Here is a 22,389-nt window from a genome sequence, read left to right as displayed (position 1 = left end):
TTTACCAATCAAAACTTGTGATCTAATGGATGTGTAAATGCCAAAATTCTCACAAATATAAAGAATGGAGTAGACAAATACAAAAAAGCAAGCAAAACACATCTATCAAACTCCTATTATAACTCTCATAATCTTAACTACTTTAGAGATCTAAATTATCAGACATATAAACTAGAGAAAGTTTTTCAATGAATATAAGCACTATTCATTAGAAAGTATTAAGGACAAAAATATAGTTCACAAACAATGGTTCATGAAATTATACACAGTGCTGTAAAACTTTCATTTCATGATTATTATTTAATCTTTGAAAAGAATTGATCCCTTTACATTTTACATATTTTTATAAGAACTCGGGAATTCCCCAGTATATTCATTAAGTGGAAAAAATTTCATTTATATTTAAAACTATATAGCCATTATTGGTATAGACATAGGATAATGCTATGTAATCAAATTAAGTTCACTGTGTATAATTACAAAAAAAAGGTTACAAACATAATATCAAAGTATGAGAACTTCTTCATTTATATGCAGTTTCACACAAGTCACTAAACAACCACTTACAGGGCTAACTATTAAAAGTAAAACCAGCACTTACAGCGGGCCTCTTGAGTCCCACACCCAGTGTGCCACAACTACAGTGCCAGGAGGCAGACTCCTGCCCAACAGGAGACAAGGAAGTGTACACAAGGATAGGCCAAATAAAAAAAAGTAAAACTGTGACAGAGGAACAAAAATAAACGGCATCTGCCATGGCTAGAGGAAATCTATAATGTAAATTAACTTATTTAACAAAAATAAATTGTAATTTAGTTACTGAACGCTTTTCACTATCTGAAATAATAGGATCATCAGTAAAAATATAATCAAGAATTTAGTAGATTTAAAAATACAACAGGCTTTCTGTACAACCACGGCAACTAATATAAGGTTCTATATGGTATGAAGTTCAGCAAGGCTACAATGTAAATCATCATTTAAACTCCTTTTCTGCAAAATGTGACTTACAGATTTTGAATCATAAAATAAAAGACTTAAGAAAAAATGAATCTTACTTGAAATAATCACATTTGATAAAAATCTTACATTAGATGCAAAAATATTATAGTGAGTACCTGCAAGCAAATTAATACCATAAAAAAATTACAATGGCCACACAGAATAATTATTCAGAATTAGTATTCATAAACAACATTTTAACTTGATTCACAATTTGAATTTGTAGCTTTTTGTCCTATTCTATAAAAATGCTTTTTCTATTTCATTTACTCATCTACCGAAATAAATCATACTTAAGATGGGAGAGTTGTTTTCAAATCCATGCTTTTACCTACCCATGGGAAAGACAGACATGTTACCCAGTGACATTCCATAAAGTACTGAAACCCTAAGACAGTAATTCTGGAATCGCATTACAGCTGAGAAAAGGCTGAATCACTAATGCTGTAACATCATTCCCAGAATTAATCTTTCTACTGTGGTAGCTCCAGAACAAATGACTATAATTCAAAAGGTACTGAAGTTTCATGATATCTATGGGTAGGTATAGATGGAAATACCATTATTATTCACACAGTCTTATCAGAATGTCTAAGAACAGGAAGATGTAAATTTATTCAAGTCATGTGAGGTTAACAGTCACAATTTCTGACCTTAAATTAACATCACATGCAAGTTTACAAGCCCCAATCTAGTAAAAACTTATTACCATCAAAGTTAATAAGGCCACACTGCTAACAAAAATTTCTCAATAAGATAATGAAAATTCATAGTTAATGATAGAATTACCTTGCTGAAGTCAACAGTACTGTTTTCTCTGCTTCCTCCACTTCCATTACCTTTAACTTCTCCACCTTTATTATTGTCCAAGTTTCCAGGTGCAGACTGCGGAGAGGCTAAAATACCTGTATTTAAGAACAAAATCCCAAATTAGTAAGGAGAAAATTCATTTTGTAGCCTGACTCTGCTCATACCCTGAAAGTGACAGTTTTATTAAAAGCAAATGTGGAAGGTCTAAAACAAAACAAACAAAAAGGTGGCAGGTGTTAGTACCATCCTAGCAAGACTAGAATAAAATTATAAGCAATAATGACGTTACTGAAACATCTGAAATGATGTAACTGGAATTTACAAAAACAGTGGCCTTTTGCAAAAAGAGAAAAAGTGTGTGGGTGAAGAACCACAGAAGATGGAACACCTGAGTCTGATTACCACTACAAATACTTAGGGAAAACAATTTTACTATTTGTGATATACATGTGAACTACAGAACTTAATGATCCTAGCTACACTTAGCATGCTTATTAATATGACAAGATAACATTTCCAATAAACCCTAAGTGTAACGCAGAAAATGTAGGGACTACATCAACTAAACTGTCTTCAAAAATCATAATGGTTTCAAGATTTTTCATGTACCTTGGGTAGTATGTATGTGCTGCCTACTGTCTTTATTCCTAAGAGATACAGTACAACTCTGAACTAAAATAGGGATGTTTTTACAATATATACAAAGTAAAGGTTTTATAATGAAACAGATCTGTACTGAAGTAAGCACTCTTTGCCTTTTTGTAGCTTAAGTGATTTAAGTAATTCACCTAATCTCTGTGATTCAGAGAAACATAAAATTGTTTTTTTTGGATTATAAATGATAGATACCAGCCAAGCATTAGTATACTCATTTCAAGTAACATTCAGCAGGAACACTGCACAATAAAATAACCTACAAACACCCTATAGCATAAGACTAATCATTACCACTGTGAATTGTGCAAAAAGTTCAAATTAGTTCAAGAACACAATACAAATTTCTACTATTCAATGTATCTCTTTTTTTTTCTTTTCAAAACACCTAAGATTTTCTAGTTCAAGAATAAATTACCCAAAACACTGGGTATCACTGAAGAAAAAGATACCAGACTGAGTAACAACAGATTATACTCTCAATGTAACTGCACTCACAGCATCTAGTGACCCACAGAAATTCAATTCAATTCTGTTTGTAGTTAGAGCCTGTAAACTTGGAAGTTAATACCAGCAATTAAGTTCCAAAATTTTAAGCATGTCACATATACTTGATGAGTCTAAGGGAGTTTAACATTTGTCTAGAATATAACATAATTCAACTATCAACTAAAACTAACTCATTTGGGTTTACTGTGTTAAACTCAGTGACAGAAGACCTGTTCAGAACCTGAGTTAGGATGTTACTGTAACTTAAAAATCTCAGTATTTAAAACATTTACAATCTATTTAGCCACATGGCTCATTCTCTTGAAAAGTTAAACAATTCTGAAATAAAAGCTGTTTCCTAAAATTAACTTATTTTTACCACTTTAGTTTAACAGAGAAAAGTTACTCATATTCCTGTTCTTTGACCTCTGTCCCCAACTCCCATTAACAGAATTCACTCTTTATTAAAAACATGCCCATAAAAAAACCAAAAAGCAAAAAACAAATGAACCAGTATGTTTCAGTGGCTTTCATCAACTCCCACACAGGAAAATGAAGAGTTTCACTAAGGCCCTAGCAGCAACTGCATCTGAGTATCAATATACTAAAACATATTCAATCTGTAGATGTATAATCAAAAGAATACAATTTCCCACAACAGTCCCAACCACCCATTTTGAGAGGAGATTGGAGTGAGGAGAAGGCTGTGGGAAAAGTAAGGTCAGAGTAGTACTGGAAAGAAGAGATAATGTGGACTCAAATACTGACAAAACTAGAAGTTGTGACCTGAAGTCACTGGGTTAACATGATTATCTGAACCTGTTAGAACGTACATACCTCCTACATGTCAAGTGTTTTACACTATTGCCTTCTCTATGTAAACCTTCCCAATCTCAACTAAGTTGAAAGTTGTACTTTTAATCAGTAAAGGAAGTCTCCTGCTACCATAATTTTTAGTGCTCAGACTTAAATGAGCAAATCACTAAAAATTAAACTATTATTGGCACAGCTAACTCTGAAGAACCGTATTTCTCTGCTTAAAAGGCAAAGAAAACTAAAGTATGAGTTTTTTACAGATTAAAAAACAATCAATACAGTCATTTAAAAAATCATACTCTGACACATCTATTATTTTGCTCTTACTTATTCCCCTTGGATACAATAACAGCTCTAAGTAGAGAAAGATAAATAAAAGATTATCAGAGTTTTGTTTCATAAACAGATAATACTATATAGCTGTCTCCATTACTATTCTTCAGTGATTACATACTTCATAGAGAAGTCTTCTAAAACATTACTGATTTTTTTTTGTTTGTTTTTAGAAATTCCCTACATTCCCTTCATTCTAATTTCTTTTCTTCGGAAAGGCACTTTATCACACAACACACTTAAAGCAATAGAGAAAAAAAATTCTTCAGTCTCAGTTAATTGTTCCTTTTATCTCCTTAACAACAAGGCCTAATAAGCTATTGTGAGCAGATACATCTCTATCCTTACTACAAATGACTTACAGTCCCTAATTATTAATAACACAGAAACTGGGCCTCCCCTGGTGGCTCAGCAGTTGAGCGCTGGGCTGCGAAGCTGCCCGCAGCCTCTGCAGCACGGGTTCCATCCCGGGCCGCAGGGTGAGGGTCCCACATGGCGAGGCAGACCTCTCTTGCCACGCCCACTGCTCCCCTCAGCAGTGTACTTGTTAGTCTGCCTGCTCTGTTCCCCGCTCTGGCTCTGGTGAATTCTCTCACCCTTCTGTGCTTCTGACTGTGGTAAGTAAATAAATAAATAAATCTAAAAAAAAAAAAAAAAAAAACCCACAGAAGCTGGTAAAGCAAGAAATAGTATTACTGACCAATATTGGTAAAAACAATGCAAGGAAGGAACTTAAAAATAATTGTTCAAGGAAAATAGTAAATCTTGCAGGTTCTTTTTTAATTAAAAGTACTAATTATTTCTGGGTATTTTTCTCTCCTTTTAGTTCAGTTACCTCACCATTGTGCTATAACTTTTTTAACTGGCAAAATTTACAATGTATATACTCGGCTATAGATTCTGTTGCAAATAGATCTGATCCAATTTTTAATTCCAGGCACATTATCTTAAGTATAACCTTAACATCTCATGGTCTTAGTTTTCTTCACAGGGCTAACAGGAGCCTCATAAATTGTTAAAAGAATTAGAAATATGCTATTTGAAAAACATACATAGTACATTGAAAAGCCTATACAATGTTACTTTAACTATGATCATCATTAATGTTACAATGATTTAGCAACAAATTTCCATTTTATACTTCTAAAAGCAAATGTCTTTTTGGCACTATTACGAGTTTTTGAATAAATGCATCTGATATGCTTGGGGAAAAAACAAGAGGGTGAGGTTTGTCATATAGTGGTAGGAATATGAGGACATTTAATCAGAGATGTAAACTGTCACAAGCTGTATGACCTAGTTATTTAAATTTTCTGTGTTTCTGAAAATGGTGTCTGCACGAAACTTACACAAATTTTTATACATGTTAAACACGTTAATTTAATACCTGCAAGCTACCATTTAAGTGTTAGGTATTATGAGTATTATGGAGAAATGTGATAATGCTTATGTTAAAACCACTACAGTTAGCATTCATATATGCCACATTGATGCTTACCTGTCAGTAAATAGTAGTCACTAAAGAATACTTTATATGACTTCAGTGGAAAAACATATATACATAGATGTACAAATAATATACAAAACTTAAATCAGTTACAAAGAACATCAGATGCTATTTTTTTAGGAAAGTTAAAAGCATACTGTATTCTTTAAATGAAAGCACAAAAATTTAGATGAAAGGCACATCACCTCATTATAATTTATATGCAATATGTGTTCATTCATCTTATGAATGAACATGCACAAAAAACCCACAATTTTTTTAAAAAACCATGGTAAACTGTAAGACTGTAAGAATTTGCTTTTCGGAACCATTCATATTTCTTGACCTTTAATATCTCAGTAAAAATTTCTGAAAGGGCTTAATTTATATGTAGTCTTCTTTATGTCTTTTTATAAATTAAAACATTAACATTTAATAATTCTATTCTCTTTATTAATACTACGAAGGAAAAAACATGCAGAAGTCAAAATAAATTATAAGCATCATCTACATATGCTGCCAGAGCTACGTGCTGTAAAGCATTCCGAATGCGAGTGATCCAGAGGCAGAAAGCACCACACATGGAGGATTTTGGATAGTTGCCTGGAGTTAGGTCAACATTTTCCTCAATCTTCTGTTCCTGGCCTTTCAACGCTTCTAAGTCTTCCTCGGGTGGATGGATTACTACTGTGGGAATATCATCACTGGCAGGTGAAACCAGTAGTTCTGGGGCCTGAGGCTGACTCTGCTGGGAAGTTCTGGAGGCCAGGCGGCTGGTGCTAGCACTGGAAGGAGGGCTGTTTTGAGGGGTGGGAACTGGGGTTGTACACCTCGAGCCTGCAGAGGTTCCAGCTCTTGAAGAAGGAAGAAGATGACTGAGAAGAAGAGATAAAGGCGATTCTCCTCTCAATGAAAGGTTTGAGGCAGACAGACCTGTTTGCAAAGAGTGACGGGAGGCTGAAAGGCCATCCCCTGAGATAAAACAAATAAATGAAAATGATGAAGTTCACTGCAGAGGGCAAACAGACACACAAAAAATCAACTTATACTGTAAATTACAAGCTTTGATTAAGGTCCCATATTTCAAATTCATGCTGTCAGGGTTAGCATGGCAATCAGATTTTTATACGTTAGTCACTGAAAAGTTGGTTAAACTCTAATTGGTCCCCTGAAAGTAGATCCAAAAAAAAAAAAAAACCAACAAAACTGATGTTAATGCTGCATGGTAGGGAAGGTGGGGAACAATATTCTGTTAGTAATTAGAACACTCAATAATGTGGCTTAAAAAAAAAAGAACATGATCAATACAAAGTTATGATTAGATAAGAGGTAAACAGCAAATCAGAAAATGAAAATAATCTAAGAGATAGAATGCAAAACAAAACTTACCAGCATCAACAGTTTATATTTAGTGTGTTTTTCCTATATTGTACCAAACCACTACAGGAAATTATCTCTAACAAGAAAAGTACATAATAATATTATCTAGTAATTCCTAATTTAAAACTGATATTAAATTCTTAGTAAGTCAACAGGGAAATCACTGCTCTCAAGTCAAACTTGAAAACCTGGAGAAAATTTAAGAATTTTTTTAAAAAGAGAAACTGTCGGTTTTAAAGGATATACTTGAGCTCTCTAAAAATAGTAATGTATGTGCTAAAATAATGCTTCTCATTTCCAATACAGCAGATAAATTTAACCAAATAGATAGCCTTTCTTTAAATAGATCAGAATAAAGTATTTCTCACCAACAATAGCAAAAAACCACGAAGTCTAGAACACCAAAAGATCATATATAATTGTACTTCACATGCCAGGTTTTTCTATTAAGTATACCTTAATGCAGTAACACTGCTTTTTGTAGGAAAAACATGAGAAATACAACCATCCCATATGGTCTAATAGCAAAGTTATATAGTCAAGATTTCAGAAATATTAAAAATAAAGATTAACCTTTAACCTGTAACAACCGTGATTTGGTTAGAAAATACCCTATCTGCAGAAAAAACTGTTAAATTACAACACTAATACTGCAAAATAACAGGCACCAATGCTAAAGTAGTTTTTGAAAGAAATCAGCTATTGTCTTAAGATTATAAGGAACCAACTGACAACTTGAAACATTGTATATGATAAATAATTAGGGAACATTGTATATGATGAATAAAGATTTTATGAGCTCTTTTTGGGTAAATGAACTTATTTCGCAGGAGTTGAGAATATGCAGTACGTGAAAAATGAAATAGAGGTAAAATATGAGATTTTTTAACATTGAACTTAGACTCCCTAAGATTTATTTTTAATGTTTCTTACCTATATGAAGGTATCATTTGAAACAAAGTAAAAGAGTTTTAATGGTCAAATGCTCATAAGAAAATAAGCTGCAAAAGATGACTATTTTGGACTTCAGATGTACTGAACCCCATCACCCAGGGCTACTTGCTTTCAGAGCACTTGAAAGCTGGAATCGGAAGAAAGACCTCATGGCATCCTCCACTTAACCCTTCACTATAATGATCACAGCCTTGGTAACGGTAACAGAGGAAACAGTGACCCTTTGCACCCACGTTTCCCATAGTCACTGTTAGCATAGCTCTGAAAGTGAGATATTCCTCAGATTTAGAAAGAATAAGGAGAAACAAAACCTCCACGTCTGCCAATCTTAAAGCAGTAAGAGCTAAGTCTCCTCACATCCTACAGAATCCACCACTGACCTGTGAATGGATGGGGAACTGGAATATGTGGGTCTGTGCCACTGTGCTTGGAAGACATCAGCTAAGTTACCCCTCGCATAAAATTGGAATAATCACAAAAACCTTTCACAAACCATACAAATAAGGGGTAATAAAATCAGCAAGCCAACTCAAAATCACTTGTTTATGCCTAGCAAATAATGCATATTCAGGAAACTAAAAAAAAAAAAAAAATTACTAGAAAAAATATTGAAGATACAAAGTTTCAAACTAAAGATAAGGAATTTGAAAAATAAAATTTATTAATCCTAATTTATATTTCTTTAATCAAGAATATAAGAATTCTTGAACAGAAAAAAAAAAAAAAAAACCAGAAAGGGAAAGTAATTCAGGGTTATGTCAAGTGATAGCATTTAAATATTACCAACACTTAAATGAAATTAGTTGGTATCATTTTAGCAGTCAATGCTTAATTTTGTTCACCTCAAAGATTTCCAAAGATAAATCTATCATGTTGGAAAGAAAGACATTTTAGAAATGATATTTTTAAATGTACAAATAACACTATTATTTGATTTTCAAAAAAAAAAAAAAAGGTAACAAAATGAACTATGAAATTACCTAGGAAAATGTGTCTTTCCCCAAGGGCTAATTGTAACAAACTGGAATGCTGTTAGAGTAGAAGTGTTAGCAAAAATTGGATGCCACAACTTATCTCACCATTCCTTTCAAGCAAGTGAGGGTCAGAATGTTTCTTGCCTATATCTGCAAAAGATCGAACCAGGGGAATCCGACTGGTGAATCTTTTCTCGTTCTGATGATGATGTCTCTTCAGAAGAGCTTCTCTGACATTCTCTCTTATGGACTCATCCAGCTGGCCAGAAGCTATCATGTTGTCCAGCACCATATCTATTCAAAGGAAAAAACAGTAAGTCAGTACTATGAAATAAAGCAATAATAATGTAGAATAAATAGTAAGTGAAACCTCACAAGAAAATAAATCCTTAAGTAGCTCTAGAAAGAATTTATTGTCATTTTAAATGGTGTATTCTTATGACAAATATGAACATTATCCAACAAAAATGAAGAAATGAGATGCTCATTTCAATGAATACTATTATTTATAGACTACTGTTAAACAGCTGAAATTGCATTCCTGATGTAGATACAATAAATTCTACTGAAATGAATATTCAGTAACACTGACTCCCTACGAAGTGAAGGCATTTTATTGCTCCACCTCATATTTTCCCTCAGAAGTGCTTTAGCAGATGAGCATCATTCATTCAATCATTGATTTGCTGAGTACCGGCTATGTGTCCAGACTACAGCAGTAAACACAGGTGATCAAGCTGCTCTCACTCTTCCCAGGTGGAGAAACCAATGAGCACATGAATAGATAAATTATCATGAAGTATTAAGTTCTAGGAAGATAAATATGTCAGGTGATAAGGTGAATCTGGGAAGTGGGAACATTGGTGGCAATGCCTTTCTGTACATTGTTGCGATGCGATGACTGGGTTATTTTTAATTTATGAAATACAACTTTTAAACAGTACTAGTAACTTGACATGAAAGAATCAACCTTCAAAACTGATAAGGTTACTCTGAAAGAATACCAGAAGGAATCAACCTAGCAAGTACACGCTAATATGAACACACTAACTAGAGGCTACCAGACACGTGAATGGTGGTGTATACAACATTTACTGAATTATATGTGACAACTACAAATCAAGGTAAGACATTTATGTCCAAACTAAATAATCCTAACCCTAACTCCATTTTTCCATCATGTAAGACAAGAATGTAAAGACTTTGGTCATTTAAAGACTTGCAGCATATGGTCAAATCTGACAATCTGGTAATATTGAAGGGCTTCTGGTCTGAGACTATCTAGTAAGTTTATGACTCTCTGTAAAATCAAATACCATAGACTTTCCATGGGACCAATCTATGATGGTAATCATGCTATCAACTTCACTGAAATGATGATTCACTCCACTGAAATGATGTAAATTTTGAAGAATTTTAGTTAATGGCCAAATAGCTTTAACATAGCTATCTTTTTCCACTTTCCACCTCCAGAGAATCCTTCAAATTTCTCTTTCCTTCATTACCATCTACCACAGTTCTATACAGAACTCTGGCTGCCATCATTTCTTACTGAGACTATTCCCAGTAGAATAACTGGCTCACTTGCTTCTAACCGCCACTCACCCGAAAGCCACACTATACAGAGCTACCAGGACGACGCACCTGGTGCACAGCTACATCACACAGCTCCCACGCACACATCTCTGGGTGCCAGCGGCCCGCCGAAATATAGTCCAACTTCTCAGTTCAGTAACTATTATAATTCATCTCTAATCTGTTGCCTCAATGTATCTCCTACTATTATTCAAGAAATCTGTATATACTCACATGAGACTTTCCTGAGATTCAGACCTGTCTATAGTCTCTAGATTTGCCCTTCTTTTCCTCCTCCTTAAAATAGTTTTTCACTCTTGTGGCACATGTTCCTTGTTCTCAGGGTAGGTTGTGTAATTAATGTACCCTGGATCTTCCCCAGATACCTGGTCCAGAAAGCAAAGCAGCAAAACACTCCTTCCTCTCCATTTCCAGAGAACAAACTGCATTCCTTGCTTACAGACTAGTTATTTTCTTCCTGATACTGCAGTTATGTCTAACTTAAATCTTCTTGATTACAGATTTATCACAGACAAAAAGTTTTAAATATAGGTGTAGTCCCCACCTGTCCTGCACAGAATGGAAGCTCAACACACAGTTGTTCAGTGGTCTGAAACGCCACTTCTTTTCCTTATCTAAATATCCCTAATTTCAGTACAACTTAAATATAAAAAAGGTCAATTTGCTATAACCTGCTATTTCGTCTAGAGTGCTCGCTCTCATGTCCAGCATGACTGTTCCATTGAGGATGCAACTTCTTAGTTCAAAAAGACTGTGCAAGGAGAGAGTCGCCACATAAGGTTTACTCCACCGGTCACCGCCATCTTCAACATCCTCTTCAAACTTCAGCCATCTGAAATAGAAAATGTAAATAGTTTACATAAAATGACAATTTAATTTGTTTTCAGAAATTAAAGACAAGAAATTTGTTCTTTTAAAATTTCACTATTTGTTCTTTTAAAGAGAAGTAAAGATAATCATCACCAAAACAAAATTTGGCTACATTTTTACAAATTAGGTTAGTGGTCTACAACACCTACAGTCTCAAGTTATCTTTGAAGTTTCCTCTTTTTATCCTAGGTATCACAGTAAGTCAACAAAAACAGATGTGGAACTTCATACTTTGAAATTCTAATTGTCTTTTAAAACGATTTTGATTTTTCAAACTTCCTTGTCCAATTAAAGACATGAAAATCTATGATAATTTCTTTAGTGTTACAATCAAGGATTAAGGATTACTTAAGGATTACTTAAGGAAACAAATTTTGGGGCAACGAGAAAACCTAAAGATAGAATTTCCAGGTATGAGGTAATTCTCTGTTCACTGTTTTTAAACCACAAGTTCAATTATATATTCTCATTATAAAAAGAAATCAAGTAAAGTCAATTGAAACTAAAATGCAGTGTTATTACCTGGCAGTTTCTTTCCACTCATACTCTTCTCCATCTCTATAACACAATTCATCCATTTCCGTGAAGAGATCGTGGGGAATATGTTCTTCATCATCATCTTCAGTACCAAGGATAAACTGAACTCTCTGGGATGGTGTGTCTGACAAAATAAGAATTTAGATAGATTCAAAATTTTCCTCAATTCATTAAAACACAAATTCATAGTTTTGAAAGTAAAATGCTTGGTATAAAATACATCTATTCCATCAACATTCTTCTCAAAATTATTAAAACGCCATTAATTCTAGAAGGTAACAAGAACCAACAATACAGAAAAACGAGTAGCATAGAAAGATCACCTTGTAGACAGAAAAGAAAAATTGTATGTTTATAGTAAACAGTGAAATTAGTCTTACAACTGATGTAAAATAAATAAGCCAATATCCAAAACCCTGTAACACTATGTTGAAAGACATGACTTTTTTTCTCTTACCCAAAAAAAAAAGAAATATTAGATTTACAGGAATCCTGTCCTCCCACAGATAATCAAATCAGAGCACTCTTTTCTTCTTCTTCTTTTTTTTTTTTTAACCAATAACCAAGAAACCCAGCCTAGTGGATAAACTATCCTGGCATAAAAATATTTAAAAATGAAAAAAGTTTCAATCATTTCCAAGAGCCTGAGGATTTCACATTTATGTGTTCACTGCATATTTAAAAAGTGAAGATACATAATGAAGGAAATAAAATACCCCCAGATTGAAGTTTAAATGTCAAGACTTAAATTTATAATTCTAAGGCAAGAATGCAATGAAAAAAACAAAGCTTCTTACTTTATTCCACATATCCCAAACAGATCTCAACTATAAAGTGAATACTTTTCTTACAGAAAAATATTCTTACTTCAGTTAGTATTCCTCAATGCATATAATGTGTCAATTAATGCAGCAGGCATAAAATTTTTAAAAAGAAATACTCAATTACAAAAACTTTTCAGGAAAAGAACCTTAAACTGTTAACAGAAAACCACTGTTTTCTCTTACCATAAGAAGGAGATTCCCGTCCATCTTCTTTATCTGATTCTTTATCTTTTCTTTTCCGGTGATGATGTTTGTGTCCACGATGCCGATGCCGTCGACGACTCTCTTTACTAAATGGGACATGGACACCAACATACACAGCTCGATGACCTAGCAAAAAGTTTGGAAACATGTCATGGTTTGCCAAAAGGAGAAAAAAATGATTGCATAAAAATATGCCACTGTTTACTCGAACAACAATGAAAGAGATAGAAGTTCATGTAGTTATCAATGCTGGTCTCCTATTATTTCTCTTATTTTATGAAGTACTACACAGAAATGTTACACCAAGAACTAATACCACTGACTGATAAATAGGTCGGCTCCACAGGCTACTTGTGTAAGTATCAGTCTACAAGTCCAAAAAAATCTTTTGAGAAGAAAATAGCTTGGCCCATCTGAAAGTCATATGATGTAGACATAAATTAATTCCATCTACATTAATGGCCCATTAGCAATCTAGTCAGGCTGGATAAAAAAGCAATGCAATAAGGCTATCATATACTTTTAGAATAGAAAGAGCTACTACTGGTGTTGCAGCATGCTGACCAACAAAGCAGTTGTTTATGAAAGACAATCTTTCCTTTTTCCCACTAAATGAAATTGAATCAAGGACCGAGAGAGCGAACAGCACTATGTTAAATACTGAGGGGCATGAGTTTGATTTCTTAAATAGTTTAAAGGAGGTTCTTATCTAAGCTACACTGTATGAAAGGTAGACTACAAGAATTATCAACTATGTAAAAAACATCTGGCATAGTGCTGCTTTTATGCCCTTAATATAACATAAAAATATACTAAAGTATGAACAATGACATTTTTTTCCCTAACAAATTTCATTAAACAGTGAGAAAATAAAATACTTCAAGAAAATCATGACCTTCATCTTTAGAAGAGATATGAAAGTAGAACCAATCTTCATTACTTGTGGATTAAGTATCAGCAAATTTGCTGACTCCCTAAAATTTATTTGCAACACCACAATCAACAGTTGTGATGATTTCTCAATCATTTACAAACATGCACAGATCAGTAAAAAAGTTTTCTGATGCCCAACTAAGAATGAAAAAGGGGATGAGACTCTGACTAGTTTCATATGCTAACATATTAAAGACAAGTAATCACGGGGCCTCCCTGGTGGCGCAATGGGTTAAGCACTGTACTCCGAAGCAATCCGCAGCCTCTGCAGCATAAGTTTGATCTCCAGCCAGGGAGCAACCCACATGGCGCAACAGATCTCTCCTGTCTCACCCTCTGCTCCCCTCGGCAGTGTGTTTCAGTCAATCTGCCTGTTCTGTTCCCTCCTCTGTCTCTGGTGAATCCTCTCACCCTCCTGCATCTCTGGCCTGTACCCAGCTCTTGTGTGCATAAATAAATAAATCTTTAAAAAAAAAAAAAAAAGACAAGGAATCCTTTAAAAGATGACTGACTAGACTTATTAGAAGCCATAAAACAGAAATTATTTGTTTAAACATCTCCAAAACCCAGCACTCTGCTTACTATGTGATAAGCACTCAATAAAAATGTACAGATATTAAATACCAATTACTTAAACAAATTTTATTAGAAAAGCCCAAATTTAAAAACCAATTATGTAAGGTAGTGGAAATGCTCTGGAATTAATAGTAGTGATGGCTGCACAGCATAGTAAATATACTAAAAAACTATGAGTTTATACAATTTAAAATGGGGGATTTTGTTATGTGAATTATATCTCAATAAGTTAAAAAAACTTTAACAGAACTTACTGATCTTACAATTTTATTTTAATCAAACTCTTCTGCATCAAGAAAAGTGGAAATCAGAGAGTTAAACTCTTGCCATTGTGCACTGGGAATTAAAAAGTTGTTACTCCAATTAGTACTAATAATGGGTTTTGGCAAACAAGCCCCAGTGCACCAAGACAAAAATAGTCTATGAGTCTGTAACTTAGAAAGCCCAGATAAAATCAATAAGAATATGGCAGAATCTAAAGGTTGGGAGAGCAAGTCTTATTGTTTTCCTGCATTTATTATCACCCTGTGTTTTAATTTTCCCTTTCCCCTTTACTTTATTCCATCAAAGGTCTATTCAGTTAAGCTCTAAAATAAACTTAATCTCTTCCTCAAACTTGATGATGAAATTTAGATAGTACAAAGTATGCAAAATGAGAGCCCTGGGGTAACAAAGAATGCCAAAGAACTGCCGACTGCCTCTCTTCAAGGCTCAGGTCATATATAATTGAGAGATGACATTAAATAATAATGGATGGAATTAATCACTGTATACTTGAATTAATAAAATTATTGCTAAAAATTTTATCCTTGTTAGTCTTTATAATCAGACTCTAACTACAAATTTCTAGAGGTTACTGAGATTCTTTCCAGAAGGCCTAGCAAGTCTAGACTTTTAAAGGTTATTTTAAAAGATGGAACTTTTTATATTGTTGAAAGTAAATGTAGAGAGCACTTATTTGTAGGTCTTTCCATCTCCTTTTTAAAAGCAACAGAGTAATGTCCCCATCAGGTACAAGCTCTCTCAAAGGACTTTAGAATGTAGTTCTCAAGAAGACCCAAAAATGAATCTATCAAAACATTTGCTAGGAACACTACCTTATCCAAGTGTTCAATAAGTCATACTGATACCACATGTCCACATATACGATACATGAGAAGAGCAAGTCACTTATGTGGTATGCTCCCCAAATATCCACAATCTTGGAGTATTTGTATAACATTAGACAAGCACAAATTAGATACATTTTAACAAAGTATCTAGCCACCATTCTCCAAAGTATCATGGTCATGAAAAGCAAGGAAAAGCAGAGAAACTATCAGAAACTAAGGAGACATGACAACTAAATAGACTACTGGATCTAGAATTGTTCAACTGAATCATGGAACAGAAGAGATCAGCGGAAATGCTAGTGAAAATCTACATCAAATTTGTAGTGCAGTTAATATTATCATACCAATGCTAATTCCTTCATTTTCAGCTTATGATAGTTACGTAAAATGTTAACACTAGAAAAAGTTGGGCCAAGGAGATATGGGAACACTCTGTACAATCTTTGCAACTCTTCTGTAACCCTAAAATTATTTCGAAAGAAAAAAATGGAGCCATTTGCCAGAATTTCTTCCTGCTAAGAGAAGATAAGTTGCCAAAGACATTTGCTCCACACAATTCTATGCTGAGGTTGTTACAGCATTTTAAAAGGCTGATTTGAAGTCACAAACCTATAAAATGAACATTTATATAACTGTGGCTTATTAGCGTGACACTCTAATTTGCTCATAAATATCAATTAGCTAGCCTTCCAGAAAAAAAAAAATACATATGTATATGTGTGCGTGGGTGTGTGTGTCACACACGCACACATATACATATAATGAGCTGTATTTGTAATGGTGACATTTCCATTTTCCAAGTAACTAACGGTAACCATAAGTGAAGTTTTTTGAAAAGCATTCTGAAATCTGTATTATGCCAATACTTTCAACAAAGAACAACTAATCTGGGAAAGTTACATTTTCAGATATGGGTGAGAGTTAAATAGGCCTTTGCTGTATTATTCTTTAAACAACATTCAGAAACACTCGAACACTTCACAAAGCTTAAGTTAATTTTAAACCAGACTTACTTTCTAGTTCTTCTTTTTCAAACTTGGTGTTCACAGTTGAGCTTGTTTTGCCAAGATCCACAACAGCTTCTTCATCTGGACCCTGTAAAAATGTCATCCACATTCACTCATGAAATACATACTGAGGACCTAACTAGAGGTAATATTTATAATAACCAAAAAATATAGACCAGATTTTTGTTTTCTTAAAGAACTGAATTCATTTTATTGCTTAATTTCATCCTTTTTGAAAGATGCTTCTAGGCCATTTTTTTTTTAATCCACAGAATACTATTAAAAAATCTCATGGTAAGAATTGGTAATTATCGGAAGTTACTAAATAACAGGTACATATATTCACTTCAATAGAAAGCATCTCTAATCAACAACTAAAAAAAATCTGGGGTGAGAGGTACCTTTAGAAGTCAAATCAATATAGAAAGCTTTCCTCCGTGTTTTTTACTCCGAGGTCCTCTAATTAAAAGGAAACACTTGAAATCCAAAAACAGATCTACAGACCTAATATGCAGTACCACGTTCACTTGTAAGCTAGCCAAGGGTAAAAGGTTTCTGTTTTCTTTCTCCACTAAGTAAAAGTCATGCCAAAATTTAACCTCTGAGGAGAATCTAAGTTTTGTGTTGTGAGAGTCTACACTCATAATTTTAGTCCTATCTTCAGCTCAACAAAGACTAACACTTATAAAAATTGCAGACTATTCTTAGAAGAATGAAAATTTTATCTTTAACTTCCCCTTCTCAACTTCTACTGTGCCAAAGGAACACTATAAACATCAAATACTTGTTATGAACTTACTAAGCATAATATTCTGTGCACAGATTGAGAAAGAGGAACAAATCCCCCCCCCCCCCAAAAGCCTTTGAGAGCGGCAGCTCACTCTGGCCCCCTGCACAGCAGGGGTCTGTGGGAGGGGTGCAAGGTATGTATGGCCTCGCTAACCTTCAACTGGTGCTGGGACGCTGGAGGCCTTGGGCCTTGTCCAGCACAGTTATCATAAGCTGGACCAAAAGATGCATCCCGAGTCAGAGGGCTAAGGAGAGAAGAACAATACCAGCCACCCCTTCCGGCTCCTCAGGAAATTCCACATTTTAAGTGGTAAAGCCTACAAAGCAGGGTACAATGGGCATGGACCAGTGGACAAGGATTCCTGTGCTCCCTCGGGCCGGGACTGGGGGCATTGGAGGTGGACATTCACGGTTTTGCACAGATGGACACAAAAGTTCTGAGGAAAAGCTGGCTGATACGAAATAGGACTATCTGAACGTCAAGGGTAATGTGATCAGCTCACAAAGTCTGTGCTCCATGTGTGTGCCTTCCAGGGAACGCAGAACATGGAACCTCAGTTAGCAAGCATTCACACCAGAGCGGTCCTAAAAAAGCTGTGGAGGAGGCTTAGGAAGCTTAGGAAGAGGCTAAGGAGCCAGAAAGGAGCAGGGAGGAACTGGGGCTTACAGAGTAGGTGACCTGAAAACAGACATTCAGGGCCGGCACAACGATGAGCTGTAACAGGAAACAGACAGTGTTCTAGCTCAGACAGAAGCAAAACATTGCAAACCTTCCAAAGCAGAAGGGGAAAAAACAACTTTTAAGAAAGAAAAGAAATAATCTAATCCATTCTCTTCCAAGGTCCTTATGCTTTGAATGGTACTTTACAGGCAACAGAGACAACTGGAGATGAGAGAACTAAATAACTATATTAACTACAAGGACAACACTGTTAATACTCTACTGAACATCATTTTTTTTCTAGAATGAAGTTATTTTAGGGCTCTGCTTATAAACCTCAACCACTCCCGTTCCGTAGCTGAGCTCACTGCCAGCATCTCTCCCGCACTCAGAACAGTTAAGTCAGAACAACACCTGATGGAGTTTAGCTTCTCATCACTCCCAATGTCAAGCTTAAACTGGAGGACCAGTTTGTTCTAGATAGGACCAAATAAATGGGGTTAAATGATCATTTTAGGTCTCCCCAACCAGTGGTCTAAAATATCATACTACTGTAAATACCTTTTCCCAGCATACGAAAAGTAAATTCATATACAGTTGTTTTTGCTATGCAAACTTTCATTTATCCAAATTGTCATATCTTAAAACTGGTATTAATTAAATTTTCAAGTAAATTCCCTGTCATCCAAACCCTCAACTCTTTACTACCCAACTCAGAATCAGACATCGCATATTAAGAAAACAGAAATCTCTTGATATCCAAACTTAGTTTCTAAAGGGTAGAAATCCAGACTGTAGGATCAAAAAGATCTGGATCTCAAGAGGAACATTAAGTATGAGTCTGAAGGAACAGTGTTCAACTTCAAATAGAAAACTCAAAGAAGTTAACTGACTTTCGAGGTTGTGTAGACCATGAGAAACTGTCACAAAATGGATTAAGAAGGAAGACAGACAACTGTGCATATGGTCAATCAACCTGCCTCAGGCTCTACTAATGAAGCATGGGTGATATAGGAAACAAACACACACAAAACAGAGTAGAAAAAAGAATTAATAATTACCACCCCGTAAGCATGCCATACTCTAAACCCTTTAGCTTTCCTCCAATGACTTCATGCCATTTAGTACTTAAGAGTGCGCAGGCACAAAAGATAAGTTGTCTCCTAAACAAAAGATGCAGAAGTTTGATTATCCTAAGAGGTAGCACATGGTATATTTCAAAAGGGATTAACTGCTCCCATTCCAAGCTTCAGTTACCTGAACAATGACCAACATAGGAAGCAAAACAAAACACTAATTTCTCAACCCTAAAAAAAGGGGGGGAGGGGAGACACACAAAGAAATAACTATGCTGGTATTTAAAACTAAACCTTTAGACACATTAACGACAGTAATCGGCTAACAATCAAGAAAAGCCTAAATTGGACAATCCGAAATATTTATTTATTTAAAATATACATATGCTTTGACCGCTAAACACCTACCACAGGAAAATATTACATGATTGACCCAGTTTGCTCCCATTAAATTCTATCTGTGAAGACTGAGTATGTCACTTAAGTCAAGAAGAATATTGTTTTACTGTTATTGTTTGAGTTTTCAACATGTTTCTGTGTAATTTGTATAACAAACTAAAGTTAAGAAGTTTAAAGTCTAAGAAATTTACAATACTAGCACTGTTAAAAAAAGGAGGCAGGGGGAGACATCTGCATTTTTCCCTTCTCTTAAAACAGGATCTAGCTTTTTGAAGTCTGTGAAACATAAATCTGCTGTAAATGCAAATATTAAGTAGGCCACACAAAACTGGCTATTTTGATATTCACATAATTCAGCGAAGTCTGCCCAGTGTGAAGGCTGTAGAGTAAAACAGTCACTGATGTTTCTGGTGGGCAAAATTTCTGAAACAAATACAATGTATTTAAGGTCCCATGATTCTAGAAAATGCTTTAAGCCTTTGCTAAATATAAAGTTAATACTCTACATAACAAACAATTTTGTCTTGTTTATTAAAATATATTTAAAATATGTAAGTACATATTAGTATTTGGAAGGCTAAACAGCAAACGACTCTCACTATCTCATTCTTCGTGGGAGAGCAGCTGGGAGGAACATATCCTGTAGTGCTTTTAACTTTTTGTTACAGCAAACAGGTTTTACTTTTAGCAATTTAAAAAAGGAACAAACTCAAATATTAATCTGTTAGTATGTAAGTTATATTTAAATTCACATCTAGAAAAAAACCCTTCCTCATTTTCTAACTCAAAGAATATAGTGGAAAACTAAAAATAGCAATGGCTAAGAGCAGCCCCTGACATTAAAATGTTCTCACTCTTAACCTCAAAAGTGTGTGTCATACAAGCCTGTGCTTATAAAGCCTACCTAAAGTGAAACAAAACCAAGACACTGGGAAAACTCAAATACCCAGAAAAATAAAAAGGCATCCAAAATATATCAGTGCAAAATTAACTTACTCTAATGCTAAGAAAATTATTTTGCCTCAGTTTCAAATTTTATATATGAAATGAGGTAACCATTCAGACCACAATTGTTCTATGACACTGGAGAGACTTAAGAATTTTATGTAAGATCATAAAGAAAGTTTAAATTCTCTTTACATGAAATGACACATGTATGAGGTTATTTATTGCAGTTTGTAAAAGGAAAAACTGGATGTAATTCAAGGAATGTGGACATGCACCCAATGGAATACCAAGCCACTGAAGGAAAAAATGAGGACACTCTCTATACTGGTGTGAAAAATGTCTAAGACCTATTATAAAACACAATTATCACAGTACACACAATGTGATAATCATATGCTATTTTTTGTGTAAGTCCCCAGAATGGGAATGTTTTCATTTGCCAGACAAAACAATGGAAGAACATCTAAGAAAAGAATAAAACTGGTTATCTCTGGTCACAGAGGAAAACTTTTTCTGTAATTACTAAATTTTCACAGTGCTTTGATTTATCTTAACTGTGTGAATATAGAGTTAGAATGAAGTATCTTATCTTTTGAAAACAATTTCACCTATATCTGTTGGTCCCCATCTATAGATAGAGTGTAATATTCACCCTGACAAAGTTGGGTAAGATATAAAATGCCAAGGACAAATGCATACCCCACAGAAGGTGTGGCCCCCTTTCACTAAATCTCAGATGTGCACTGTTCACTTCTGCAATAAAAACACTTTCTCATCTACCATGCAGCTTTAAAATTACACTAAACAAAGGAGTTGTGATGACAGAAACAAATGCTATTAATTTTGCTAATCAAAACTAATGTGAAGATTTAAAATGTATCCTAAAGTAGCATTATGGTTGTACAGGACAATTATTCATAGAAAACACTAAGTATCTAGGATGAAATGACAAAATGCTACAATTAATTTTCATAAGGCTCTAAAACTATTGCCTTAAGAGATTTTTAGGTTTTATGATATAAATTCGGACAAACCTAGACAACCTGTTAAAATTCAGCTGTCTTTGCCCTATTTTAGAGACGCTAGTTCAGTAGGTTAAGGTGAAGTCCAACATCACCAATTAATAAACTCTCTATGTGACTCTGATGTATTACACCAGATTCTGAACACCAAAGTCCTTGAATTCTGGTAAAGACTTAAGACCTATTTAAATTGTTCATCAATAGAGGCTGCTTCAAAGCCCTTAATAATTTTAGAAGGTCTTACCAGCACCATTGTTCACTTCCACTTAAATTGTTTCAATCCTTCAGGAAATGAAAAACTCATTCCAGTTCAAGAGAAAACACTCAAGTTACTATACACTTTCACTGTAATATAAGCAACTCTAAATCTAGTGTTCTCCAGGTTCATTTGTATGTCAGACTATTTTCCCTAAGATACCTAGGTCAGTCTGTCAAAATTATATGAATAACAATGTTATCCCCACAAAATAAAAGGTTTCTCCAAACAACCCAATTTCCAACTTCTTCCCCCTCTACCACCAAGAGTTGAACTTAACATATTAAAAACCCTTAAATTTATGTGCAAAAATCTTAACAGAGAGGCAAATAATCTTTTCTAATCCAGTTAAAGGGAGAAATCACAGGTGACTATTGTGTCATAAAATGAAGTCAAAGAATGTCAGTTTCTAAAAAAACACAAGATTCGTTAACTCTAAAATAAGTAGAAGAGCTGTGAAAGGCATGTGGAAAATTATATTGCAAATTTTAAACTCAGGCAATCATGTTTTCCATAGAAAAATTTTAAAGCCTAGAGGAAAATGATTTTTCACTGGATAGATCAAGACATTGGGATAAAAAGCTTTAGTAATGTTTATTTCAAACACAATGGTTAAAACTAGAGTTTAAGGAAATACATTAAGGAAAAAGTTAATAAATAAGACGTAAGTGCAACAAAACT

At 34.4% G+C, this 22,389-nt stretch overlaps 1 protein-coding gene across 15 annotated transcripts in view; it reads right to left on the bottom strand.

Annotated features, from left to right (window-relative positions):
- SLC4A7 (solute carrier family 4 member 7) overlaps nt 1–22,389 on the bottom strand; it is a gene marked incomplete at both ends in the record, with an annotated part of 76,606 nt that overhangs the window by 32,119 nt on the left and 22,098 nt on the right. For 4 of the 15 annotated variants that reach the window (XM_084246850.1, XM_084246857.1, XM_084246860.1 and 1 more), the window contains 7 exons: nt 1,792–1,907; nt 6,194–6,562; nt 9,004–9,192; nt 11,166–11,326; nt 11,887–12,025; nt 12,909–13,055; nt 16,564–16,645. In XM_084246850.1, the coding sequence (XP_084102976.1) occupies nt 1,792–1,907; nt 6,194–6,562; nt 9,004–9,192; nt 11,166–11,326; nt 11,887–12,025; nt 12,909–13,055; nt 16,564–16,645 (1,203 nt within the window). Of the gene's footprint in view, nt 1–601; nt 662–1,791; nt 1,908–6,193; nt 6,563–9,003; nt 9,193–11,165; nt 11,327–11,886; nt 12,026–12,908; nt 13,056–16,563; nt 16,646–22,389 lie in introns of all 15 variants that reach the window. The other 11 variants (XM_084246858.1, XM_084246862.1, XM_084246859.1 and 8 more) reach the window with 5 other exon arrangements.

The sequence above is a fragment of the Talpa europaea genome (genome assembly GCF_964194135.1).
Source record: "Talpa europaea genome assembly, chromosome: 11".
NCBI classification, from domain to species: Eukaryota; Metazoa; Chordata; class Mammalia; order Eulipotyphla; family Talpidae; genus Talpa; species Talpa europaea.
The sequence above is the reverse complement of the archived record's forward strand: the minus strand, read 5'-3'. Positions and strand labels throughout refer to the sequence as shown.